The sequence below is a fragment of the Prosopis cineraria genome, unplaced genomic scaffold (genome assembly GCF_029017545.1).
Source record: "Prosopis cineraria cultivar Desert tree isolate PC_DT_omini unplaced genomic scaffold, ASM2901754v1 PC4, whole genome shotgun sequence".
NCBI lineage: Eukaryota > Viridiplantae > Streptophyta > Magnoliopsida > Fabales > Fabaceae > Prosopis > Prosopis cineraria.
The window spans coordinates 40,405,246-40,431,297 of record NW_026555335.1 but is presented as its reverse complement, the minus strand read 5'-3'; the positions used below and the strand labels follow the sequence as shown (position 1 = coordinate 40,431,297).

The 26,052-nt window shown below is 34.8% G+C and overlaps 1 protein-coding gene across 6 annotated transcripts in view; it reads left to right on the top strand.

Moving 5' to 3' along the window:
* Window positions 1-26,052, top strand: part of LOC129308557 (protein MICRORCHIDIA 6) — a 29,111-nt gene continuing 3,059 nt past the window's right edge. For 2 of the 6 annotated variants that reach the window (XM_054949746.1, XM_054949742.1), the window contains exons 1-20: window positions 1-267; window positions 9,680-9,887; window positions 13,711-14,076; window positions 14,331-14,405; window positions 14,867-14,901; window positions 15,458-15,536; window positions 15,655-15,744; window positions 15,820-15,895; window positions 16,348-16,426; window positions 17,252-17,380; window positions 18,794-18,892; window positions 18,975-19,076; window positions 19,172-19,318; window positions 19,516-19,608; window positions 20,494-20,545; window positions 20,652-20,763; window positions 21,560-21,726; window positions 21,808-21,920; window positions 22,302-22,381; window positions 22,606-22,648. In XM_054949746.1, coding sequence (XP_054805721.1) covers window positions 13,716-14,076; window positions 14,331-14,405; window positions 14,867-14,901; window positions 15,458-15,536; window positions 15,655-15,744; window positions 15,820-15,895; window positions 16,348-16,426; window positions 17,252-17,380; window positions 18,794-18,892; window positions 18,975-19,076; window positions 19,172-19,318; window positions 19,516-19,608; window positions 20,494-20,545; window positions 20,652-20,763; window positions 21,560-21,726; window positions 21,808-21,920; window positions 22,302-22,381; window positions 22,606-22,648 — 1,932 coding nt within the window. In that variant the 5' untranslated portion in view covers window positions 1-267; window positions 9,680-9,887; window positions 13,711-13,715. Of the gene's footprint in view, window positions 268-9,679; window positions 9,888-13,546; window positions 14,077-14,323; window positions 14,406-14,866; window positions 14,902-15,457; window positions 15,537-15,654; window positions 15,745-15,819; window positions 15,896-16,347; window positions 16,427-17,251; window positions 17,381-18,793; window positions 18,893-18,974; window positions 19,077-19,171; window positions 19,319-19,515; window positions 19,609-20,493; window positions 20,546-20,651; window positions 20,764-21,559; window positions 21,727-21,807; window positions 21,921-22,301; window positions 22,382-22,605; window positions 22,649-26,052 lie in introns of all 6 variants that reach the window. The other 4 variants (XM_054949744.1, XM_054949747.1, XM_054949743.1 and 1 more) reach the window with 4 other exon arrangements.

Here is a 26,052-nt window from a genome sequence, read left to right as displayed (position 1 = left end):
CAGCGAATGTCTCTTTGCCTGTTCGCTCCGTTCGTCCCGTCGCGTGGCATCTGTTCTCCGCTTCATATCGACGGTGAATAGTTCTCCGCTTCGTTCGACCCAGCTGCATGCATTGCAACCTAAGTACACATTTTCAATTTCTCAGGGATTTACCAAACCTCGTGCTCTATCTCAATCGACGAATATCTGAGTGGGTTGACACTCAAATTCCATCCTTCATGGCTTCATTCCTCTCAAACTAGCTTAATTTCTGTATCATTTTACTGGGTAAGTCAAATTTTCGACCCATACAGTTGCTTGAGTTTTGACTTTGATTTTTTTAAAAAATTGTGGTCTCTATGCTATTCTAATAATTTTTGAGTGCTATTTCGTTTGTGATGGACTGGGGGATCTTGAATGATTGTAACCCAGATAACACTCTCACATCTGTCTAATTTTGTTATTTTGAAATTTGGAGTTAGGTAATGTTTGGGAGTTTTGGTGGGTGAAAAAAGAACGGGCATGAAACTTATTATATTTAAGTTTTTCAATTTTAGGCTATGAGTACGAGGAAGAGGGGGAGCCGTGAGTAAGAATGCGATAATTGATTAATTTTACATTAGTGTTACTTGTTTCAAGCTGTTCTATCCTCCCTCTCGAGGGGAAAAGTGGGGTTATAATGACTAAAAATGATTTGAGTGGAAGGAATCAACTGGGTGAATTTTATGACATCATTGTATTTTATTTGACAATGGGATGGTTTGTTCATAAAAAGGCCATTTTATATAATGGCGCGATAAAACTTCTCATAAAGCTTAGTAGGATTCTTGTGATAACAAAGAACTCCTAGTGCTTTCTTAGATTTTGTCCAATGGACTTGTATCCTATGCTCAGCATCATCAATTTTACCATTTAGTTTGTAGAATTGATTAGAAACACTTAAACTTTGTGACTTGTGGTATGATTTGCTTTTCAAACTTCACCTCCTAGTTATTTCCAACTTTCCTTCTACAAATTTGCAATGCATGTAATCCATCTTGCTCCTACTTAAGCCAAAGTTTGACGAGCTAGCACTTAGAGATTTTCTCTTGCATAGGCATGGTTAGAACATTTAAAACCAATTCAAACAAATAATGGCCCAAGTATAATCCTTGATGTAAACCAATTCTTATAGGAAAATTCTTTGTTTCACCCCTATCATCCTCACATTAGTTGATGCTCCCTCATTTATATCTTTTATAGCTTTAATATGAGCAACACATACATCTTTCTTTTCTAGAGATTTTTAAATCACATCTCTTGGCACCTGATCATAAGTTTATCCCAAGTTAACAAAAATCATATGCAAGTCTTTTTTAATTGTGCTCCAGTACTTCATCAACCCCTTTGAGAGATAAAGAGCCTCCATTGTTGATCATCCTTGCATATGTCCAAATTAGTTCTTTGAGATAAAGGTCTCATTTCTTAGTATGTGCTCATTACTCTTTCCTATAATTTCACACAGCAACAACAAACCTTATTCTCCTTGGTGGGCCTGACTACATGATTACACAGCACTATTATGGTCTATTAATTACCAAGTTTTTGGGTATATTGTCAACCAAAAGACCTCTTTTAACTAGTTCCTTGCGTGTTCTCTTTGGTTTTTCTTTGCCCCTTTTTTATAGACTCAACACTATTTGTTTCTCTCTTCTCATCGGTGCCTTCTGGTCTTCTCTATATATGTCCAAATCATTTCAAACAATTTTCTACAAGCTAGTCCTTAATTGATGCCACATCTACTTTTTATTGTGTATGCTTAGTACGGATTTCTTCTTTTGTGTGTCCATACATTTATCTCAATATCCTCATTTATGTTTTTCCAATTTTATGATCTTGTTGTTTCTTTAAAGTTTAACATTTACTACCATATAACATGATTGATCTTATAGCAATTCGATAAAATTTTCCTCTAAATTATTAGATACCTTTCAATCATAAATAACTCCTGTAACCTTTTTCCATTTGAACTACCTAGCTTATCTTTTGTTAACATGTCCGTCAATTTCACCATCATTTTTGAAATTATTTTGTGTATTTCATTGAGGAAAAAGCTAATACATATATCGGTGATAATAGGAGAGAATGGATCTAATTAAATCCCTAAACTCTCTAATAATATAAAAGCTAATTAAATCCATAAATTAGTAACATTATGATGTAATCCAAAAAATGAAAAGTACGTCTAGATATATTAGCGGGCTTGAAGCCCAAAATATGAGGGCCTACATCCAATGCTCCCCTTCAAGCTAATGAGCAAATGTAGGCCATTCCCAACTTACTTCTAAATGCTTCAAACTTTTCTCAGGATAATGGTTTGTCATCACATCTACAATCTATTGCCCCAAAGGAATATATGATAGATCAATGGCTTTTGTATTAATTTCTCTTTGATAAAATGCTGATCAATCTCCACATGTTTGGTACGACCATGGTGGACCAGATTGTTGGCAATCTTCATTGTAGACATGCTATAAACCATGCTTTATTAGGTCCAAGAAGTCTGACAATCCATATTCCTTCACAAGTCCCTAGGGCAAATGTGCTATATTTAGACTTAGCAGAGATTCTTGGAACCACTAATTGCTTCTTCCTTCACCAAGTCACTAAGTTGCCCTACATAAGAGCAATAGCCAGTAGTAGATTGTCTTTCTACCTTTGAACCAGTCTAATCAGCATTTCTGAACAATTTTATATCTTGAGTGTCACCTTTTGTGGAAAAAAAAGCCCAGTATTGTAGTCTTCTTTAGATGCCTAAATTTCCTGTAAATAGCAGCCATAGGTTCCTTTTGAAAACAACTTGAGAATTGGCTAAGTGCACTCACAGGGAAACAAATGTCGGGTCTAGTATGAGATAAATAAATTAGTTTGTCTACCAACTTCTGACATCTTTCTTTATTTACTGCAGTCCCATCATATTTGATGGTTAATTTTTGAGTCAACTCCATCGGAGTATTTGCAGGCTTTGCTCCCAATGTCCCCGTTTCCTTTAATAGATCCAGGGTGTATTTTTCGCTGTGACACACTAATTCCCTTGTGCGTTTGCAACACTTCCATACCTAAGAAGTATTTCAAGGATTCGAAATCTTTGATCTCAAATTTTGTTGCTAGGTTGGCCTTTAGTTTGGCAATTTCTCTATCATCATTTCTTATCAGTACTGTGTCATCAGCATGCACAATGAGAGCTGTTATTTTATCACCACAATGTTTAACAAATAAGCTATCATCTACCTGGCATTGTTTGTATCTCTAGGCTTTGACAACCTAAGTAAATTTCTTAAATCACACCCTTGGTGACTATTTTAGGCCATATAGGGACTTGATCAACTTGCAAATCTTGTGCGAATTGTTAGAATTTTATAATCCCAATGGGATCTCCATATAAACTTCTTCCTCAAAGTTGCCACTGAGGACTACATTTTTAACATCAAGTTGATGCAAGGGCCAATGTAGATTTGCAGCAAGAGATAGCAAAACTTTTACAGAGTTAAGACTAGCAACGAGAGGAAAAGTTTTCTATTAATTAATACCACAAGTTTGAGTAATGCCCCAAGCAACCAATCAAACCTTATATTTGTTCATACTCCCATCATGGTTATGCTTCACTGTAAAGACCCATCTACTACTTACAATTGAATTCCCTTTAGGCAATTGGCTAGTGTAAGTCTTCAAGATTCTCCTTAGGTGTAGATACATAGTTATGTATTGGTATGGAAATGAGATCTCCATTTTGGTGTTGCTCAATAGAACTATTTGGTACTTCCACCTTAGTCTTGGTGTCAATAAGGATATTGAGAGGTTCAAAAGAATTTGTATCCTGAAATCTGGATCTGTTTGAGCAATTTCTGGAGCTTGGAGAATTTGATTTGATGACTTTAGAATTGTTTGGAGGCTCCATGGTTGAATTATTGTGATTTAAAGAGGCATTTGTGGGTAGTTTTAGTGATATATGGTGTCCATGTGGTTTAGTGTGGTTTAGAGAGGTCAGGAAAATTGTTATGATTTGTGGTAAACAAATTGACCATTCACTTGTTTCTTTCTCCCCTTGAATGGATGATTTGTGGAAAGAAGGCTGGTGTTCAACAAATTTGACATTCTTGGTGATGTACAAGCGATTTGTAATAGAGGAATAGCATTTATACTCTTTTTGAGTAGAGGAGTAACCTAAGAACACACACTTGATGGCACGAGAGTTTAGCTTCCCCTTAGCCTTGTTGTACACAAATGTTATGCACCCAAAGACCCCTTTTCAGTTTTGTGTGAGATGGGAGTTAGGATAGATCTCGAGAAATTTTTGAAGAGGGTTTTGAAAATTTAGAGTCTTAGAGGGTAAACAATTAATTAAGAAGGCAAAGGTAAGAATAGCATCCCCTCAAAATCTATTAGGAACATTACCACCAAGCACAAGGGCTCGTGCAAATGTCTAGTTTTCCTTTCAGATATATCATTTTGTTGGGGAGAATAGGCACAAGGTGTTTGATGGTGTATCCCATTTCTTTCTAAATAGTTTTTGAAGTTGGAGTTCAAATATTCTCTTTTGTTATCCCTTTGGAGAATTTTATTTGATGGTTGAAACTGATCTTTAATGAAGGCATGAAAATTTTTCAAAATTGTGAAAACTTCAGATTTCGCTTTCATTAGAAAAAGCCATGTTACCTGAGTATGATTATCAATAAACATTAAAAACCATTTGGACTTAGAGTTGGTTTCAAATTTAAGTGGACCCCACACACCACTGTGGATGAGAGAAAAGGGATGAGTAGGAGTATACTTGTTTAAGGAAAAAGAGGTTCGAACTTGTTTTGCAAACTTGCATATATTGCAATGAAAATTAAAAATGGCTTTATCATTGACATATGCGAACAAAAATTTTATATATTAAGGACTCGGGTAGCCTAACCTTGAGTGCCACAAAGCAAGATCAGTACTGGTCATAGCTTAATAAATATTATTTGATGAGGATTTGTGGATATATTAGAGCCCATTCAACTCTCTAGCATCGTCAATCATTATCCCCAAGGCCAAGTCTTGAAAATCACAACCATTGTGGTCTAAAATTACTAGACAATTTGCTTGAGCCATGATACAACTTGCATATAATAGACTATACTTAATAGTCAGAACAAACAAAACCTTTGTCAAAATAGTATGTTTAGAAATTACTATGGTTTCAGAACTTATGACTTTTGCATGTTTATCATTAGCTACTTCAACAAATTTGCAGTCAAAGATTCATTGAAATCAGAAAATAATTTTTTGAACCTTGTTATGTGATTTATAGCACCAGAATCCACTCCAAAATATTTTTGGGTGTTATTATCCCAGCAAGAGCTTTGGCAAGGGTAGTATCTGATTGGGCCAAGGTTACCGAATGAGTTTTGGCCTCACATACGTCCTAGTATTTTCTGAAGAATAGATAGCTTCTCAGCACTCTATGTCCCACTTTTGGAATCTGGAATACTCACAATAAGCCCTTTTTCTTCACCCTTAGCCTTATTTTTGAAATTTGGAGGCTTATCATGTAACTTCGAGCGGTCATCCTTGGCATGACCACCCTTATTGCAATGGTCACAATACTTTCTTGATTTCTTTCCCGTTCATATCTCCTTGGGTTCCTTGGACAACAAGTGGAGAGGCATCTTTTGTAAGAGAATTTGGTACAGTGGAGCTTTGAGTCAATACTTTCCTACACTCCTCGCATCGCACCATGTTAAAAGTTTCCTCCAACATGGGAAGGGGTGTCATGCTTGTAATTCGGCCTTGGATATCTTCAAAAGTATCATTGAGGCTTACCAGGAAATCATAGCATTGTTTTTGATCAACTAGTTTTTTTTATAACAAATGTCATCCTTGTGACAAGATCACTTGTAGATCTCATAAAGATCAATTCTCTGCCAGTATTTCATTAGAGCAATAGAATATTGGGTCATAGATTTGTCATTCTAAAGAAGGCTTCTAAGGGAACGTCTTACTTGGAAATTGGCAGTCATATTTTCTCAAACAAAATAAGTGTTTTTAGCTGACTCTCAATTGTCCTTGGTGGTGGTTGCAAGCAAATAATTCTTGCTTATTTCAATTGTCATGGCAATGTCTTAAAAGCCGGATTGGATGTTGAATCGAAAATTCAGTGGTTCTCAATTTTGATGGTTTAATCAGTTTAATCAACGGTTGGACTGGTAATGTAATAATTACATAATATAAAATGTCTATATAAAATAAATATAAGAAAAAAATTTAATAATATGTTAATAAAATGACATAAGATGAGTGTAAATTAATAATATTATAAATTATAATTTTATAACTTGTCAAATATAGATGGATTTTGGTTAAATTAGATATGAGTAGATTCAGAAGTATCTATATTTGCACCTATAACTATCAATATCTTTATAAAAAAAATGGTTTTAAATGATAATTTATACATGTGAATTATCCAAAAATAACGTTGGCTTTTGGTAGGATCTAATTTTTGAGTTTTTTTTAAGCTTGTTTTAATATTATGTTTTAAATTGTCCGGTTTTCTAAAAACTACTCTAGTTTCTTGTTTAACTCTAGTTTCCGGCTTAATAGCGGTTCAACTTTGGTCTGATCCGGGTCAATCATGAAAATGGTTTTTTAGTCCAAACTGAGCCGTGAATGGCTCCAATCCATGGTTTGACTGTTCGGTTTTTAAATCACTGTGTCATGGAGTTCACAAGTCAGGACATCAAGCAAGACATCATACTGGGTATTTATAGGTGGTGGTGGAGGAGGAATGCTTGTGAGATATTCTCTTTGAACCATCAGATTGTTCTAGGACTGTTGTAGATAGTTATTCCCATGCAAACGATGAGCAATCATGATTTGGGAGAATGCCTTGGGAGCTAACATGATTGTTCTAGGGAATAGAGTAGAACCCTTTGATCCACTGTCAATAATTGGACCTTTTGACCTATTGTCTCTGGTCGCGCCCTTCAACACAAATTAGTCGAGTTTGTCTTGCTCCTATTGCCTATATGAAATGTTTGTGGTGATGGATTTTTGACAGTGCCTACATGGGACATTAGAATAGAGGGGGTGGAAAAAGAGAAAGTCAAGAGAGCTGAGATGATGGCTTTAATTACCATGAAGTTTTTTTTTGAGTAATTTTTGTGTATTTCATTGAGGAAAAAGCTGGTATATGTATAGGTGAAAATAGGAGAGAATGAATCTAATTAAATCCCTAAACTCTTCTAAAATCTATAGTAATGTAAAAGCTAATTAAACCCAAAAATTTGTAATGTTATAGTGCATTCTAAAAATGGAAAAGTAGGTCTAGAAGTGTTAGTGGGCTTGAAGCACAAAATACGAAAGCCTACATCCAACAATTTTGAATAATGGCTCTCAAATATTTAAACCTTTACATTTGTGGTGTGATTTGATCTCTTAATCTTACTTCCAAGTTACTACTAACTAACTTTTTATCAAAATTGCAATGAATGTATTTTGTCTTACTTTTACTCAACTGAAAACCTTCAACTCCAAGGTCCTTATCTATAACTTAAGTTTGGGATTAATCTCTTTCTCTTTCTCTCTTTTTTTGACTGTGAGAATTATATTATCCACAAGAAAGTATGCAATTGGAGATTTCCTCTTTAATATGCTCAATTAAAATATCTAAAACTAATTCAATTGAGTAAAGGCTCAAAGATGATCTCTGATATAGGCCAATCCTTATAGGAAAGTTCTTTGTCTCATCGTCAGATATTCTTATATTAGTTGCTGCCCCTTCATACATATCTTGTATCATTTTGATGTAAGCAGCTTGAACTTCTTTCTTTTTTAAAGCTTTCCAAAGTACTTCCAAAGTACAATTATAAGCTTTTTCCAATTCAATGAAACCATGTTTGAGTCTCTGCCTTAGCTTTGATACTTTTTTTATTAATCTCCTCAATAAATATGTGGCTTCTGTTGTACCCATTCTTGGCATGAAACCAAATTAGTTCTTAGAAATACCATTCTCTAACCTCAACCTATGTTCAATCGTCCTTTCCTACAATTTTACTATATGATTTATACGTTTAATTTCTTTGTACTAAAGCGTTTAAGAACTAAAGTGCTTCTCCTCCATTCTTTAGGAATTTCCTTGGATTGTAAGATGTCGTTTAATAACTTAGTTAGCTGCTCCCTCTTCATCTAAATATTTCCATGCTTCAATAGAAATACTGTCAGCTTTGGTGGCTTTATCATTTTCCATTATCTTAAGTGCTTCCTTAGCCTTGCTATTCCAAATCCTATGATAACATGTTCTCCTTCTCGAGTTACTAAATCCTCCAAGTCACTAAACGAGCGCCCTCTATCATTGAAAATCTTGTAAGAGTAGGTTTCCCATATGTCTTTAATATCTCCAACTATAACCAAAACTTGTCCTTCTTCATCTTTCTTCATCCTTTACATATCTTGTTCCAAATTTCTTGATTTTCTTTCTCTACTTTATGCAATCTTATAAATTTTCCATTCTTCATCCTTTGTTCTTAAACGCTTTTGTACATGCTTTATATAATGCTTTCTCAGCCTCTTTCCTAGCCATACCATATGTTTCCAATTTTCAGTGTTACTTCACAAACGTATGCCTTTAAAATTCTCTCTTTTATGGTTGGCTTTTTCCTATACGTTTTCATTCCACCTGCAAGACTTCTTATCCCAAAACTTTTTGATTCTTCCAAAATTTTTATAGAAACTTTTTTTATTTTCTTAGCCATATTCTTTATTGTTAAGCACCCTAAAACCAAAACCACCATGAGCCCTTGCATAATTACCTACCTCCTTATCGACATGACTATTAAGGTCTCTTCCAATTAAGATTTTCCCACCTTTTGGTATGCTTTGAATCAACCCCTCTACCTCTCCCCAAAACAATTCTTTAAGATGGGCTTCTACCCCTACTTGAGGGGCATAAGCACTAATAATATTGTGAGCATCACGTCTAATGATTATTCTTGAAGAAATAATTTTGTCTCCAAGGCTTTTAACTTCTACCACATTCTCTCTTATCAGCAATAATATCCACCCCATTCTCTATGCTTACTTTGCTTGTGCACTAAAGTTTGAACAATTTGGGTTATTCTCTTTGTTCTTGTAAATAAGTACCAAAGTACTTCTCCATTCATCTGACGTTTCCTTTAATCACTGAATCTCATTGAAAAACTTAAGTGAGCTAAAAAATGTCCTTATCTCTTAAACACTTCCACAATTCAATAGGAATACTGTTAGGGCTCATGACTTTGCCATTGTCCATTTTCTTAAAGGCTTCTTTAACTTCTCTGACTTGAATTGTGTTAAAATGTCAAATTTTGTTCACTTTCATGGATTTTTAAATCTTCCACATCTCCATTCGGCCCCAATTCATTATTGAAAAATTTATAGACATAGTGCCCCCCCTGTCTTCCATAGCTTCATTTGTGACCAAAGCATTTCCTCTTTTTATCCTTAATACATCTGGCTTGGTCCAAATATCTTATTTTCCTTCCTTATTCTTTGCAATTTTATGAATCTTTTATTCTCCATTTTTCATTCCTAAATTTTGGTAAAACTCCTCAAATGCTACTTTTGTAGACTCCCTTCTTGTAGTTTTCTATTTTATTCTATTATTATTTTAAAATTTCAGGCTTGGTCTTCTAAGTTGTTTCTTCCCTTTCAGCATCTAGGAACATTGAGGCACCTAAGGAGCTCATCCTGACCAAGCACAAAGTGTCAAAGGCATCACTGGCTTGAGCTAGGGCATCTCATGGTGTGAGGGGCACTGGACTTCTTTAGAAGGCACTTGGTTGCGTCTTCAACTGCATTGCTGGGGCATGTCTAGCACTTGAATGTCTAAATTGTCTATGTCTTCAAGCTTTATAGTACCGGTACGAAGAAAATATATTATTTTTCTTTTATTTTTAATTTTTAACTTTCATTTTTCGAGGTTTTCTAAAAATCTAAACATTTTGCTTCTCTGCTTGCATAGAATTACTTTATTTTTGGTCGAAATACCACTTCTATGTTGGTTGGAAGAAACTTAATCTTACTGCCTTTTTAATTACACCAAACTATTGGACAATTTAGATACTTTATTTCAATTTTTTTTTTTGGATTAAATAAGGAGTGTCGATAATGTTGAGTATTGACCGTGGGTATTGCCCTCTACTATATGAAAATGTGATAAACCCAAGTAACTTAATCGCGGGTATAAGAGATATTTGAGAACTCTTTGTGCTTGCATCGTGATTTGGCATGCTACTTGCAACTTACACTTTTTCCTTTGTTTTTTTTCTGTGTGACGTTTTCCTCTTTAACTCCGCCTATGTTTATAGCCGGTCCCAAGCCCGGGTAAAGGAGGAGGGTTGTGTTAGGCCATCAACAGCCAATGTAAAAATTTGTTGAATCTATCATGAACATGGACAATAGACGTTATAATGTTAATGCTAGGTCGTTGCCCGTAAGTAACGCGCTGCATGGCTCGAGTACAGTGATAAGTGAGTTAGAGCCGCTGCATCGGCGCCCGGATGTAGTGTTAAATGAGCAAGGGCTACCGCGTCATTCTGGACGCACGCGGCTAAAGAAGTTAGTCCATAAGAGCAAAATTAGATTTGGTACTTGGAATGTTGGGACATTAAATTGTAAATCTGTAGAGGTTGTAGGGGTTATGATTCAAAGGAAAATCAATATCCTTTGCTTGCAAGAAACAAAATGGCGTGGAGAAGAAGCTAAGGATATTCAAGGTTTCAAACTTTGGTATACAGGAAAAGTAAGTGCACGCAATGGAGTAGGCATCATTATAGATAAGGAGTGGAAGAAGAACGTTGTAGAAGTTAGCAGAATTGGAGACAGAATTATTTCTTTAAAAATGATAATTGGACGTGAGACTGTTAATATTGTTAGCGCTTATGCGCCGCAAGTCGGGACAGAAGCCAGTCTTAAGGAATTATTTTGGGAGGATCTGGAGGGGTTGATTCGACACATACCACAGAGTGAAAAGATTTTTATTGGAGGAGACTTTAATGGGCATGTCGGGAGGGAAGCTGGTCAGTATGCGAGGGTGCATGGTGGTTTTGGTTTTGGAGAGCTAAACAATGAAGGGCAAACTCTTCTTGATTTCTCATTGGCGTATGATTTTAAGATTGCCAATACTTGTTTCAAGAAGAGAGATGAGCATCTCATCACCTACAAAAGTGGAGCCTCAAGGTCGCAGATTGATTTTCTTTTGGTTAGGAACACAGATAGAAAACTTTGTAAAAATTGTAAGGTGATCCCTGGAGATGCTGTAACGACACAACATAGGGTCCTAGTCCTTGATGTGTGTATTATGAGTAAAATCCAAAAACGTCGACAAGTAGTAACACCAAGGATTAGGTGGTGGCAATTAAAAGGTGAGAAGCAAGATATTTTCAAGCGAAATCTTTTGGATAAAGGAATTTGGGATTCTCAGGGAAGTGCTAACATCATATGGGAGGATATGGCTAAAAAGATACGGGAGGTTGCAAAAGTAGTTTTGGGAGAATCGAAAGGTCCTGGTCCGAGAGATAAGGAGTCTTGGTGGTGGAATAATAGTGTACAGGACAAAATCAAGTATAAGAAGAACTGTTTTAAAGCCATACATTTGTGTAACAATGAGGAAAATTGGGAGAGGTACCGTATGGCTAAGAAGGAAACTAAGAGAGCTGTGGGTGAAGCTCGTTCTAAAGCTTTTGAAGAATTTTATAAGAACCTTGAGACGAAGGAAGGAGAGCAAAATATTTATAAGATTGCCAAGAGTAGGGAAAGAAAATCAAGAGATCTAGAACAGGTAAGGTGTATTAAGGATGAAGAGGGAAGAATTTTAGTTACAGATGATGAAATTAAAAATAGATGGGAGACTTATTTTTCTAAACTTTTCAATGATGGAGAGGATTCATCTAGTAACTTGGAGGATTTAGTAACTGGTGAAGGAGAACAAAATTTGTCATTCTATCGAAAAATACGTGATAAGGAGGTAAAGGAAGCTCTTAAGAAAATGGCAAATGGTAGAGCTAACGGACCTGATTGTATATCTATCGAAGCGTGGAAATGTTTAGGTGAAGAAGGGGTGAGATGGTTAACTAAGTTATTTAATGTGATTTTACGGTCCAAGAAAATGCCTGATGAGTGGAGGAGAAGTACATTAATTCCTATTTATAAAAATAAAGGAGATATTCAGAATTGTACTAACTATAGAGGGATTAAACTCATGAGCCACACAATGAAATTGTGGGAGAAAGTAATTGAGCATAGGTTGAGATTGGAGACAAGTATTTCTGAGAATCAATTTGGTTTTATGCCAGGTAGATCAACTACAGAGGCGATTTATCTACTAAGGGGATTAATGGAAAAGTATCGTTGTAAAGATAAAGATCTACACATGGTTTTTATTGATTTGGAAAAAGCTTATGACCGTATACCAAGAGAAGTGCTTTGGAAAGCGTTGGAAAAAAAGGGAGTACGGATTGCTTATATTAAAGCCATACAAGATATGTATGAGGGGGTAAAAACTAGTATAAGAACGCCTAGTGGTCAAACAAAGGATTTTCCTATAAAGATTGGGCTACATCAGGGATCATCTCTGAGTCCTTATTTGTTCAACTTGATTTTAAATGTTTTGACGGAACATATTCAAGAGGAAATCCCGAAATGTATGCTCTTCGCGGATGATATAGTTCTTATAGCAGAGACAAGAGAAGAGGTTAATTGCAAACTTGAGTTATGGAGGAGGACATTGGAGTCGAAAGGTTTTCGTCTGAGTAGAAGTAAGACGGAATATTTATATTGTAAATTTGATAAAGGACTATTCGAAAATAATTTGGAAGTAAAATTGGGAGATCAAATTATACCTCAAGTGGAAAAGTTTAGATATTTGGGAGCCATTATCCAAAATGATGGCGAAATCAGTGGAGATATTTCACATAGAATTCAAGCTGGGTGGTTTAATTGGAGAAAAGCTAAAGGAGTTATTTGTGACCGTAAGGTGCCTAATAAACTTAAAGGAAAGTTTTATCGTACTGCTATCAGACCGGCAATGTTATATAGTAGTGAATGCTGGGCTCTAACGGGACAGCAAGAGCATAAAGTTGGAGTAGCAGAGATGAGAATGTTACGATGGATGTGCGGACATACACGTAAAGATAAAATTCGAAATGAGCACATACGTGAAAAAGTGAGGGTGGCACCTATTGAGGAAAAAATGGTAGAAAATCGGTTGAGATGGTTTGGGCATGTACAAAGAAGACCAAGGGAGGCACCAGTGAGAAGAGTGGAACATATAACTTTGAGTCCGATTAAGAGAGGTAGAGGAAGGCCTAAGAGAACACTCTTGGAAGTTGTTGAACGTGATCTCTTAATTAATAATATTTCTAAAAGCTTAATAAATGATAGAGCACAATGGCGTCTTGCAATCCATGTAGCCGACCCCACCTAGTGGGATAAAGGCTTGTTGTTGTTGTTGTTGTTGTTGTTGACGTTTTCCTCTTTAAAATCAAGCTGTGCCTGAAGTTATTCGGCTATGTATTGATAGGCTGTGCTATTGGTGGTAGATTTCCTGTTTAACATCAAGGCTCAAGCTATGCCTGAAGTTATCTGGCCATGCATTAAAAGGATTTGTTATTTGTGGTAGCTCCTTTTTGCGGTGTTCTTGGTTCATCATTCCACTCAATTGTATATGATTGACTTGGGTGACAGGGATAATGAAGGGGCCTTCAGAAATTATTGATTTATCTAGTGACGATGAATGTGATGTTGGTTTAAAAGCTGTTAAGCTGGAGTCAGATTTTGCAGAGCATGCAGAACAACAAGCTGAGTCCGACAAAGTCCAACAAGCCACTCATACCTGTTCTGCTAAACATGACTCTGAAGAGAATAGGAACTCTAGTGGCCCAACGCAAAGTACTGGTCACAGTAGCTCTAGTGTGTTGGAGCAGGGGCTGTCACCAGTTGATAACTCAGGCCTATCTTATACATCACCAATTGCTGCTGCACCCGTTTGTAGGCAGTTTTGGAAAGCCGGGAATTATGATGATGGGCTTGGTCCTAAAATCCCAGTTCAAAGTAATCTTTTTTTTTTTTTTTTTGGCCAGTAGTTCAAAGTAATCTGATAGCACTGATCATGTATTAGTACTTTACTTAGTGAGGAATGTGCATGCATTATGGAATATTTTGCAGTTGATTTACAGTAATTTTCGCTTAACTTTCATGTGGATTATAGCTTCAAGATATTAAACGCATCACGCTAAGTTTGTGTGTATTGGATTGTTTTTCAATCTGAGTTCATTAATGCAGAATGAATTTTCTTGAGATTGCAGATGCAAACCACTATCTACATGTTCACCCCGAGTTCCTTCATTCAAATGCAACTTCACATAAATGGGCATTTGGGGGTATGTTATTTTTTTTTTTAAATTGATATAAACCTATTTAGTTTGATTGCAACTTTGGATCACTGAAAGACAAACTGATTGGTTTTTGTTCCTTAGTTCTTCGAATAAGTTTGAAATCACTCATGATTCATAACTGTCAAGTTGCTGTTGGAAATTTACTTCCATATCAACAAATCGTTGGGTGTTGCATCAGCAACACTTCCATGTCTACCCTTGACATTAGTGTTTGACTAGGGTCTTATTGAAAAATAATGTTTTGTGAAGACTAGATTGAATTGATTATTTTTTAAGGTATTCAACTGATCAAATGTGTAATTTTAAGGATCCTTGGTGTAATTTAATCAGCTTATTTTCATCTTTACATTTCTCTTAATTGGTTTATTTTCTTTATAATCCTCTTATTAGTCCACCTTTTTGACCCTTTTTCTTAACCATTTTTTTTTCTTTGTTCTTATATACAGCCATAGCTGAGCTTCTTGATAATGCATTCGATGAGGTGATTTTTGTTTATATTTGAAGCACTTGCTTTTCTTATTTACCATCAGCTATTTAAGTTGGCTATTAGAATGAAAAATATTGCATTGTGTGACACTTTTGTGATATCCCCCCATTTCTAGTAATATTATCATAGTTTCTAGTACCTTACCCACCACCCCCTCCCCCCCAAAAAAAAAAAGAAAAAGGAATCTACAGTCAATTATTTTCTTATAATGTCTTTTCTTACTCTTGCGTAAAGAGTTTAAATGTATGAATTATTTATTATTGTGAGAGGTATTTTATGAAATTATGGCCACGCTAATGCAAGTACACTTTAAGGGATTGTTGGGGTTTACATGTTGATTGTTATTACTATGTTATAGAAATGTTTATGATATTATATTTTTTTTAAAGGTTATTGCATTGGTTAATGGAAAAGCCTATTTTCTTTTGCTGTTAACTTGTTACAGTGTTAATGTCGTGTTTTTTTCCCATGTTTGGTGCTTCCATTTAAACTTTTCATTTCATTTTAGTTCTTATGTTTTATTGCATTGTTGACTTTGTTCTTAGGATAGATCCAAAATGGGGCTACTTTTGTCATTGTAGATAAAACATCAAACCCAAAGGATGGAAGTCCTGCTTTGTTAATTCAAGGTATATTGAAGTTAATTGATTGTGTCGTTTTGAAACATCCTTTTAACATTGGATGTGGTGGATTGGGTATATATGTTGTCTTCGTTATTGTGATTATAAACTGATTCTTAATCAGCAGATGATGGTGGTGGGATGGATCCAGAAGCTATGCGTTGTTGTATGAGCTTTGGCTTTTCAGATAAGAAGTCAAAATTTGCAATTGGAAAGTGTATGTATGTTGACATTCTTTTTGTGAATATTTTACATTTCATGTCATATTTATTTGTCAAATCTGGCCTTCTAGATGGAAATGGCTTCAAAACCAGCACCATGAGACTCGGTGCTGATGTCATTGTCTTCAGCCGTCACCTGAATAAGGGGTAAGAGTTTATAATTGAAAAGTTTATTAGATGTAAATGTATTTTTGCAGTACATGTGACCGAGATGCTCTTTCCATTTATTTAAGGTTAATCGTAGTTCTGATTGGAAAATGAAATTAATCACCCCTTCAATTTTTATTCATTTAAGCCTTGCTGAAGGAGTTAAATTGTGTAGTGTTTCAGAACATTGGAATTGTCATCTACTTTAGAAACAAGAATTTGAGCATGTTTCTCAAGGCTGTTGCCTGAAACCTTTGCATTCTATGTACATATATCATCAAATTCTAGTTGGCTCTCCCTCTCTCTCTCTCTCTTTTTCTGTGTATTGTTCTCCATTCCTCACTCAGTCACAAAGATGGTGTTTTCTATCAGTGTGGGAAAGATGAACAAATGTTGAAATTATTGTAAATAATTATGTACGTGTTATAAACTCACTGTTTGTTCTTGATCAGGGTTATGACTCAGAGCATTGGACTTCTGTCTTTTACATTTTTGATGCAAACAGGGCTTGACAGAATAGTAGTACCTATGGTGCGTGGTATTTCTCAAGTTCTCTACTCTAATGCTGTGGGTTTTGGAAGTACATCAACTAAGAATAATACTTCTGCTCTTCATGTTGATTTTTAACTTGAGGAATTTAGAATTTTAACTGGGTAAGGACTGGAATTTGTTGATGGTCTATGTTAAATTACTTGGCTACGGTGTTGCTGCTTACATCTGCTTGAATTGGCAAATTTCACTTTTTGTTCTTCTTTTGCTCGGCAGTTAACTTGAATGGTTTGTTCTGGGCACTTGTCTTTTGACCTAGTATTATTAAGCTGGATGCTGCAAGGCCTAATATATTGTTTTTTTCCTGTCTGTCAATCATTTTGGTTGTTTGAAACATTCTGTTGGGCAGTTGTGCTGCAACTACTGCAGTCACACTAGCCCAAGATTGACAGCCACAAGAATGTACAATAAATCAGCGGTCACAAAAAATGCAAACGGAATCTCTTAAGATATGGACAATGGAATCTTGTTGGAAAAACTGTTTGTAACGTGCAGTCTTTCCTATTGTCTTACATTCTATATGACAGAAGGTGCAAGTATCTGTGTATAACAGAAGGTGCAAGTATCTGTGTATGCATGTCTGTCAGTCTGCGTGCACATCTATAGAGAGATGGGATAGACTAATATTAGAGGAAAACATGGTAGCACCTTTTAGATGACCAGCTTATAATGTAACTACTGGAAGATGACATGATAACTTCTAGAACGCTTATTGTACAAAAACTAATTTTCATTTCAACATTTGTGCTCTGGTCCCTTGAATGACACTTTTTTCAAATGATTCTGTTGTTTCCATGTCAATTTCAGGTTAGTTATGAGTTTAATACGTCAACCAATATGCTCGAAATGTTAAATGGTAGAGAACATTTTATGTCCAATTTATCCATGCTGTTAAGGTGGTCTCCGTATTCATCAGAAGCAGAACTTCTGAATCAAGTAATTTCTGAGCCTTCCTTCCTCCAATAATACTTTTGAGATAAAGTTGAATAGTTTTCATTTTTAGTCTTTCTTTGTTGTTGTCCTGGTCTTTCTCCTGTTCTAAACAATGCATACTTTTAGCTTAGAAATATAGTTTATGTTCTTTTGAGTCTTTTATTTTTTTTTTTTATGTTAAACTAGAGGGCACATGTGCATTGTATGGATCCTGATATCATGGTCACGATGACTTTCTTGAGATGTTTAGATTTGCCTTCAATGTTAGAGAGGAAAACCAGAGGTTCCCTTTATAGGATCTTATAGTTTTTGTTTGATTGATCAGCTGCAGCTCATGGCTTTTATTAGAGTGTTTGTGATTTGATATACAAGGACACTGGAGAGATGTTCGATGACATGCTCTATCTCTTCTTCCTAGTGCTTTTAGAGTGCTTTGGCGCATGGTATAATATATGTACTTTCTACTACTTATTAGATTGTTTATTTGACTAGAAATAGAAACATTAGTGGTTGAGGTAACCAAAATGCATGTTTATCCTTTAGAGGAGTCCCTCCACACAAGCAGCATCAGATTGATTTCTTAACTGAAATCATTGATAGCCATGGCGCTTCTTAAGAGGCAAGTTTACTTCTAAGCTTGCCATTTCCATGGCTCTCTTTGGTCTGCGTTTATGATTTTGTTTGGCAGTAACGATCCAATGAGATAGAAACACATTGAAGAATGGGGCTCTCATTGTAGCTTCAAGTATGTTATATTAGTGCAGATTTCACATGCCTGGTGTCTACAATGTAAGGCAGAAACTCTTGGATGAATATGGTGCCCTGTTTCATAATCTTCTTATTCTCCTGAGAGGTGGTTGCTACTGTTGTACTAGTCAAGATTTAAAGGAAAATTTATGTACATGGTCGCTCTTTTGTGGTATGCCATCCTGTTTAAATCTTGCTGGTTATATTACCTATGATGAAACTACAGCTTCTTTGGTATAGAGATGGAAGAGTAATCCATCACCAATGCACTTAATTTTTTTTTTTTTTTGGGGCAATGTCTTGTGTCGTTGTCATCATTATTTAACAACTTTGGTCCTTTTGTATTACTTCATGGAAGTAGGGATGTGCTGATTGTTCCCGTTCACAAAATCACTGTCTATTTAATTTTTCTTTTCATTCTATTCCATGTTGTGCACTGAATGACCGTCACTATATTCTGATTAAAATGGAACAGGTAGAAGGTCAACCCATTTGACCTCATTTACATTATATTATCATTTCAAGAATATGAGTATTGGCTAAATTTATCCTGTAAAGTAATTAGTGTAAGATGTAAATTTTTTGTAATGTCTATGCTGTTTTGCTACATTAAGAGCATAATCATTTTAGGATTTTGATTTACTCCAACTGCTCCACATTCTCTGGCAGCTTGACGATATTGGACCTCATGGTACTAAAGTCATAATCTACAATTTATGGTTCAATGACGATGGCAATCTGGAGCTAGATTTTGATAAGGACCCTGAGGTGGGATCTGCTGTTGGTTGGTTTTCCTGTTTTTACCTCGTTCCATTTTATATGGATTTCCTTTGATATATGTTGGGTGCAGGACATTTGTATTGCCGGGGATATTAAAAAAGTTGACACTATTCCTGCCTGGAAGACAGTTAATGAGCAACACATTGCTAATCGGTTTAAGTATTCTTTAAGGGTATGCTTGAATAAGATATTTTTTCCTTCAATGGCTGTGTATGATGATTTTTTTTTTTTTGTTTCTGAGTCTATTTTTATTTTTTTATTCTGTAGGTTTATTTGTCTATATTGTACCTGCGGGTGCCAGAAAGTTTTAGAATTATACTGCGAGGGCAAGGTGTGGAGCCCCATAACATTGCTGATGATCTTAAATTTCCTGAATATATCTTGTATCGACCAAGTAGTGGTGGATGTAAAGAGGTTGTTATCTTATTTTTGAAAGCCTTTTCACTATTGTCTTCAACTTTGTTGAAAGTGTGTCAATTGCATGCTTGTGCCTATGTCGATATGAGTAATTTGGGCATTATATCTCAAGGGATAATTGAATTGACCGGACTCTTCACACAGTAATTAACTCTTTTTTTAAAAAATTATTTTCTAATGAATTATCTGTGCAGGGAACGGTTGTGACTACAATAGGATTTCTTAAAGAGGCTCCACATGTTAATATCCATGGCTTCAATGTATATCACAAAAATCGGCTGATACTGGTAATTATCACCCAAAATGTATTGTCTAGTTTGAGGCAACTATTTTATGGTGTAATTGAGTAGTTGTTGGATGTCAATGAAATAGTTTGCTGAATGAACTAGTTATGTTTTCACCATGTGGAATGTGCGTATATCACAAGAAAACATACAAGTCTCTATCCCACTAGGTGGGGTCAGCTTAATGTCCATATCCATGTGAGATACGGCAAGGTTTTTACACGGGTGCTGGTTTTCTGATGCAATTAGAATGACAGGAAAATAATTTATGGGTAAACATAACTTTTGGCCCCTATACTTTACTCGCGTTTTGCTTTTGATCTCTATATTTTTTTTTTGTGTGTTTTAAGTCCCTACACTTTTGTTTTCCATTGTTTTGGGTTCTTTCAAGGTTCCTATACTTTGTTCATAAAGGGACCAAAAATAATGGAAAGCAAATGTGTAGTGACCTAAAACATCGAAAAAAAAGAATAGCGACTAAAAGCAAAACACGAGTAAAGTATGGAGACCAAAAATTATGTTTACCCATAATTTATTTTATTGTGTGCTTGTCTTTTTTGTTTAACCTGTAGGAGACAGGTAAAGCTAATTAGGAACGATCTGTTCTATGGCTTGCAAAGAGAGTGGAATATCTTTCTTACTGTACAACAGTGTTTGATTTCCACATTTAGCAAAATTTATTGATTTGATTTTGTGGTAGAAGAGTTTGGTATTCGCTGGATTTTTTTAAAGCAATTATGTTGTAATAAAGAAGGAAAAAGGGTGCTTTTCTCCCTCTTTAGAAAATTAGTTTGTCAAACTATGCTGACAACAAAATTTCAAGTGATTTATATTTATTTTCTTTACCCTCAACATAGATTTGCTACCTTGGTGCTTCTATTTTTGCAGCCATTTTGGCAGGTTGTGAGCTATTCTGATAGCAGGGGTAGAGGAGTGGTTGGTAAGCAGTAACTGCTGCTTGCTCCATGTTTTTTTGGGGCTAAGGTTAGAGATATTCTGAACCTGTAGAGAGCTGATACCTTACTGTTTAATCTCATTCCTTCCAGGTGTCCTACAAGCAGATTTTATCGAGCCTATTCATAATAAACAGGATTTTGAGAGAACTTCCTTGTTTCAGAAGCTTGAAATTCGCTTGAAGGAAATGACATGGGAATACTGGTATAGTTTTTTTTTTTTTTTTTATTCTTATCTGTTGCTGCTCTTTATATGTGGATTGCAGAAATAATTATTTTTGCCTGTTCTGTCTTCCCCTGGCCTTCATTTCTCTAATTCTGCAAACATGTTTGAATGTTTAGTATGATAACTGTGTACTATACCCTGCTGTAAAGATTCGGCTCTTGTGGATACTACTTGGAAAGCTTGCTTATTTATATTTTGTTCTCAGCAATTCAGATGTACCATTTAAGAGAAAAAAAGTCTTATTAAATGTGAGTTAAAAACACTTGTAACTATGTCATCAAAATCAATGAGAGGTAGTTAAATTGTTGATGATGTCTGAAAAAGGAAGAAATTTTCTAATTTATCCTTATTAAATGTATTATCTTTAGAAACACTTTCTCTCATATAACGTTTTATTCTCTATTCATCAAAAATTGTGAAAGGGTAAAATGGAAGAAAGTAATTAATGATCCACTTTTTATGCAAAGTCACTTATAAAAAAGACCATAAATTCCTTCTAGATTGTTAGAAGGTGACTTATAAATAGATTGTTTGAGTGATTAGTGGATTTTAGAAAATAAAAATACCATGTTAGCACCTGTATGTATATGAAGGATGTGTAATCTGAAATTATGCTATGCTTAATGAAATTCAGAGTACTATTCAGAAATTCTCCTCTCTATCTCTCTTCTCTATTCCTGTCCTCTCTGCTCACTTCTTTCTTTTCTTTCTCCTCTTTCTACCACTACACATCATACTATCTGACATTTTGAGGACTCTTCTTTAATTTCGGCAGGGATTATCATTGTGGACTTATTGGATATCAAGTAAAAAGGAAGTCTCCATTACTGCAACTGGAATATCTTAGCCACCCACCTGGTATAGAAAAACCGCTCACAGTGGACAGAAAAATTTCACCTGTTCTTAGTAAAAAGGCAGCATTGCAAAGCGGATCTCAGCAAGGTAACTGCTTAAGTTTGAAACAAGATATTACATCACTGCACTGACTTATTTTTATTGAATGATTTCTTAATGGTGATTCAGGATCTCGTACCAAGAGAAAGACACATGAATTGATAGACGTTCCGGATATAAAAAAGCATGCAAGGAGAGAAAATGAAATAACTGGTGTAGCGTGCAGTCATGATAACATACAGGTCTGTATTGATAACTTGTATACAAATTTTGTTGATACCGAGCTAGTTACCTTCATTCATTCTAATTTAAAGCGCATGTACCTCTGAATATCATTAGTTTTTCTTTAAATTTGAACTGCAATCAGTTAGTGGATGTCATTTCAAAACCAATACTTTTTTCCCCAAAAGGCAAATCCCTTTAAATAATGAAACCGATTAGCTTGTCTACTTACTCATTGCAATCATTACATGTCATAGAAAAAATAGACTATTTTCCTTATAGTTCAAAGCAGTGCCTTTGAATTGAAATACCAATCCATTCTATTAATTTGCTTGATTTCCTTGGCCATTGTGAAACCATCTCATCGTTAAATTCACTCATGTTTTCTAATTTCTATGTAGACCATGTCAGCACCTGCAAGATTAGTGGGGGACCAAGATACTATATATTTGATGGAAGAGAACAAGAAACTCCGTGCAAAGTGAGTATACCCTAATTATATTTTTCAGTACGACTGTTGGCAACATTCTCGGTCAACTGTTTAGCATATAACTTGATTTCTTTATTTTCCCCTTCCTTTTTGGTTATTTGGCTTTGTCAACTTCTAACGAACTAACGGTTGTCTTGAATTCTGAATTTCATGGCAAGTATATGAAGCATAGAACTTACTCTTCCACCCTCTCCTTTCTTTTCCCTCTCTCACAGATGTTTGCAATTTGAAAAGGAGGAGCAAGAACTTAATCTAAAGGTAAATTCTTGCAAACTAAAATGGTTCAGTGTCTTGCTTGAGTGTTGCTCTCTAATTTCAAGGTTTTTTTACTTTTTCTTTTTATCTGTTTTTTTTTTAAATATTCAGCTTCTCCATATCTTTGCTATCATATATTTATTTTTACGAATCAGCATTGTATTATTGTTTCTTTCAAAGGATTTGACACGCCATAAGTTTATAAAAGACCCTGATGGTAAAGATATAATAGATGGCAATCAAATTTATTTCGTTATCTTTTACCCCAACCTTTGAAAGGAAAAGCTGTTCATACTTCTGCTGTACTTGGTTGAAGTTTATTATACTTGTATCCTTTATTGCAACTGCAGACGGTACAACAGTTGCATGGTTTCTTGTGACTAGGAACTAACCAAGTTGTTTTTGAGCTATATATATTCGTGATGGCCTTTTGTGCATGGACTTGGTTGAAGCTAGTTATTAAGCTTATTAAGCTGGTTAAGTAAATGAGTTGAGCTTGAAAGTTTGATCTTGGCTTGCTAAGCGCAATACCTAAGTTATCATTATAAGTATTATTTTTTTTTTATTTTTTATATTTTATTTTATATAAAATTATATATAAAATACAATCCTCTATATACCATCAAAGGATTACATATAAAAAATCACAGTTCACTATACTTTTTAAAGTTTAACTTGTATTTGTGCATGTATGTATATTTGATTGAATGTGTGTTAAGATTAAAAATCTTAAGCACCGACAATTGTTAAATCTAAGGATTAGGTGGTGGTAGTTAAACAGCAAGAAGTGGGAAATTTTCAAGAGAAATTTTTTGGACGAAAGAATTTGGAAGTTTCAGGGAATTATTAACATTTTGTGAGACAATATGACTAAGAAGGTAAGAAAGGTTACTTAAGAAATTTTGGGAGAATCAAAAGGTTTTAGATCGAAATAAAAAGAGTCCCGGTGGCGAAATGAGAAGATATAGAAAAAAAATCAACCATAAAAGAAAGATTTTAAAGCCATACATTTGTGTAAGAACATTGAAAATTATGAAAGGTATCTTATGGCTAAGGAGACTAAGAAAGCAATGAGTGAAGTTTGTGCCAAAGCATTTGAGGAACTTTACAAGTATTTAGGAACAAAGGATGCAGAATGTAAAATTTAAAAGATTGCAAAAATTAGGGAAGGAAAATCAAGGATTTTGGACAAAATGAGATGTAAAAAGGACGAAGGAAAAAATATTGGCTGTAGATGGAGATGTTAAAGACAGATGGGAGGCCTATTTTTACAAGCTTTTCATGATGAAGGAGGCTTGTCTAGTAACTTGAAGAATTTAGTAACTTAAGAAGAACATAATTTGACATTTTATTATACAATTTGTGATAGCCAGGTTAAGGAAGTTCTTGAGAAAATGGAAAATGGTTGAGCTATTGAGCATAATATTATTCCTATTGAATTGTGAAAATGTTTAGGTGAAGAAGGGATGCTGTGGCTAGAGCTGGGAAAATAGGTTGAGCTCACGGGCTAACCTGTTCAACCTGTCAAATTCGATAGGTTGGGTTGAATTGGCCCATTTTTTAAAACGGGTTGCGCCCAGCCTGCAAAAATGGTAGGTTAAAATAGATTAGCTCACGGGCTAAACAGGTTGGCCCGTGGGCTAGCCTATTTTTTTTTTAAATAGTATATTTTCTTATAAATATATAATAATGACAATATTTCTTAAATCTATAATTTATAAGTGGTAAATATATTCTTTACATTTGAAAGATGATGAAATCTTTCTTACAATTTGCAAATGAAATTTTTATTATAGTTTGTAAATCAATTATTTATTAGTTTTTATAGAAATATTTTGAATACATATTATTTGTTAATCTCATAAGATTTATTGATTAAAATCACAAATATAAATTCATTGAGAAAAATAATATGGATTTATATTCAAATTTTATTTTAAAAAATAATATGAGAAAAATCATTGTCTATATATATGATGTGTTAATGATAAATTTTAAAAAATAAAATTGCATTTTGCAGGCTAGCCTGTTAATGTGCGGGCTGGGTTGGGTTTTCTTAGCTCGTTTATCTTGGTGGGCTGGCCCAACCCAACATGCTAAAATGCTAACCCCGTACGGGCGAGCCTGCAGGCTGGCTTGCAGCCTGTTTGTATAGCTATAGTTGTGGCTAACTAAGCTATTTAATGAAATCATAAGGTCTAGGAAAATGCTTGAATAATAGAGAGTAAGCACTTTAGTTTGTATTTTCAAGAATAAAGGAGATATTCAAAATTGTGCAAGCTATAAAGGGATTAAGGTTATGATTCATATAATGAAATTGTGGGGAAAAGTGATTGAACATAGGTTAGGGTTGGAGATTGGTATTTTTGAAGACCAATTTGTTTTTATGTTGGGAAGGGCTACAAAAGAAGCGATGTATTATTAAGGAGATTAATGGAGAAGTGTCTAAACAAAGGCAGAGACTTGTATGGTTTTCATTAATCTAAAACAATCTTCCAATCATGTCCTAAGAAAAATATTTTAAAAAGCCTTGGAATGGAAAAGAGTTCTAGTTGTTTATATCAAAGCTGTACGAGATATGCATGGAGGGGCAATGAGTAGTATAAAGAACGTTTGATGGTGAAACAAATGACTCTTCTATAAGGATTGAGCGACATCAAAGATAATATTTTAGTTCTTATTTATTTGACCTTGTTTTAGATATTTTGTGACTCATCATATTTAAGAGGAAATCTCCAATTGCATGTTTTTTGCGGATGATATTATTTTTGTTGTGGAGTCAAAAAAAGAGATTAATTCCAAACTTGAGAAGTGGAGAAGGATCTTTGAATCAAAATGATGGTAAAATTGATGGGGTTGTTGTACATGAGATATAAGTTGGGTGGTTCAAATAGAGAAAGACTGTAAGAGTTATTTGTAATTAGAAGGTACTTAATAAATTTAAAGAAAAGTCTTATCAAAACTGTTATAATACTAGTCATTATATGGTAGTGATGTTGGGTTTTAAACGAATAACATGATTATAAAGTTAGGGTAGTGGAAATGATAATGTTGAGATAAATGTTGTCCATACATGAAAAGATGAACTCTATAATGAGCATATGCGAGAGATAGTGGGCATGACATCTATTAAGGAGAGGATGATAAAAAATCATTTGGGAGAATTTGAACATATACATAGAAAGCTGTGAGGGGCATCGATGAGGAAAGCGGACCAAATAATCTTGAGTACTGTGAAAAGGGATAAAGGAATATAAAAGGGAACACCTAAAAAAGTTGTTGAACGAGATCTTTTGATTATCAATATAACCAAAGGCTTGGTTTTTAATAAGGTATAATAGTATTGTGCAATTCATGTAGTCGACTCTATCTAATGGGACAAGACTTGTTATTATTGATGATGTATA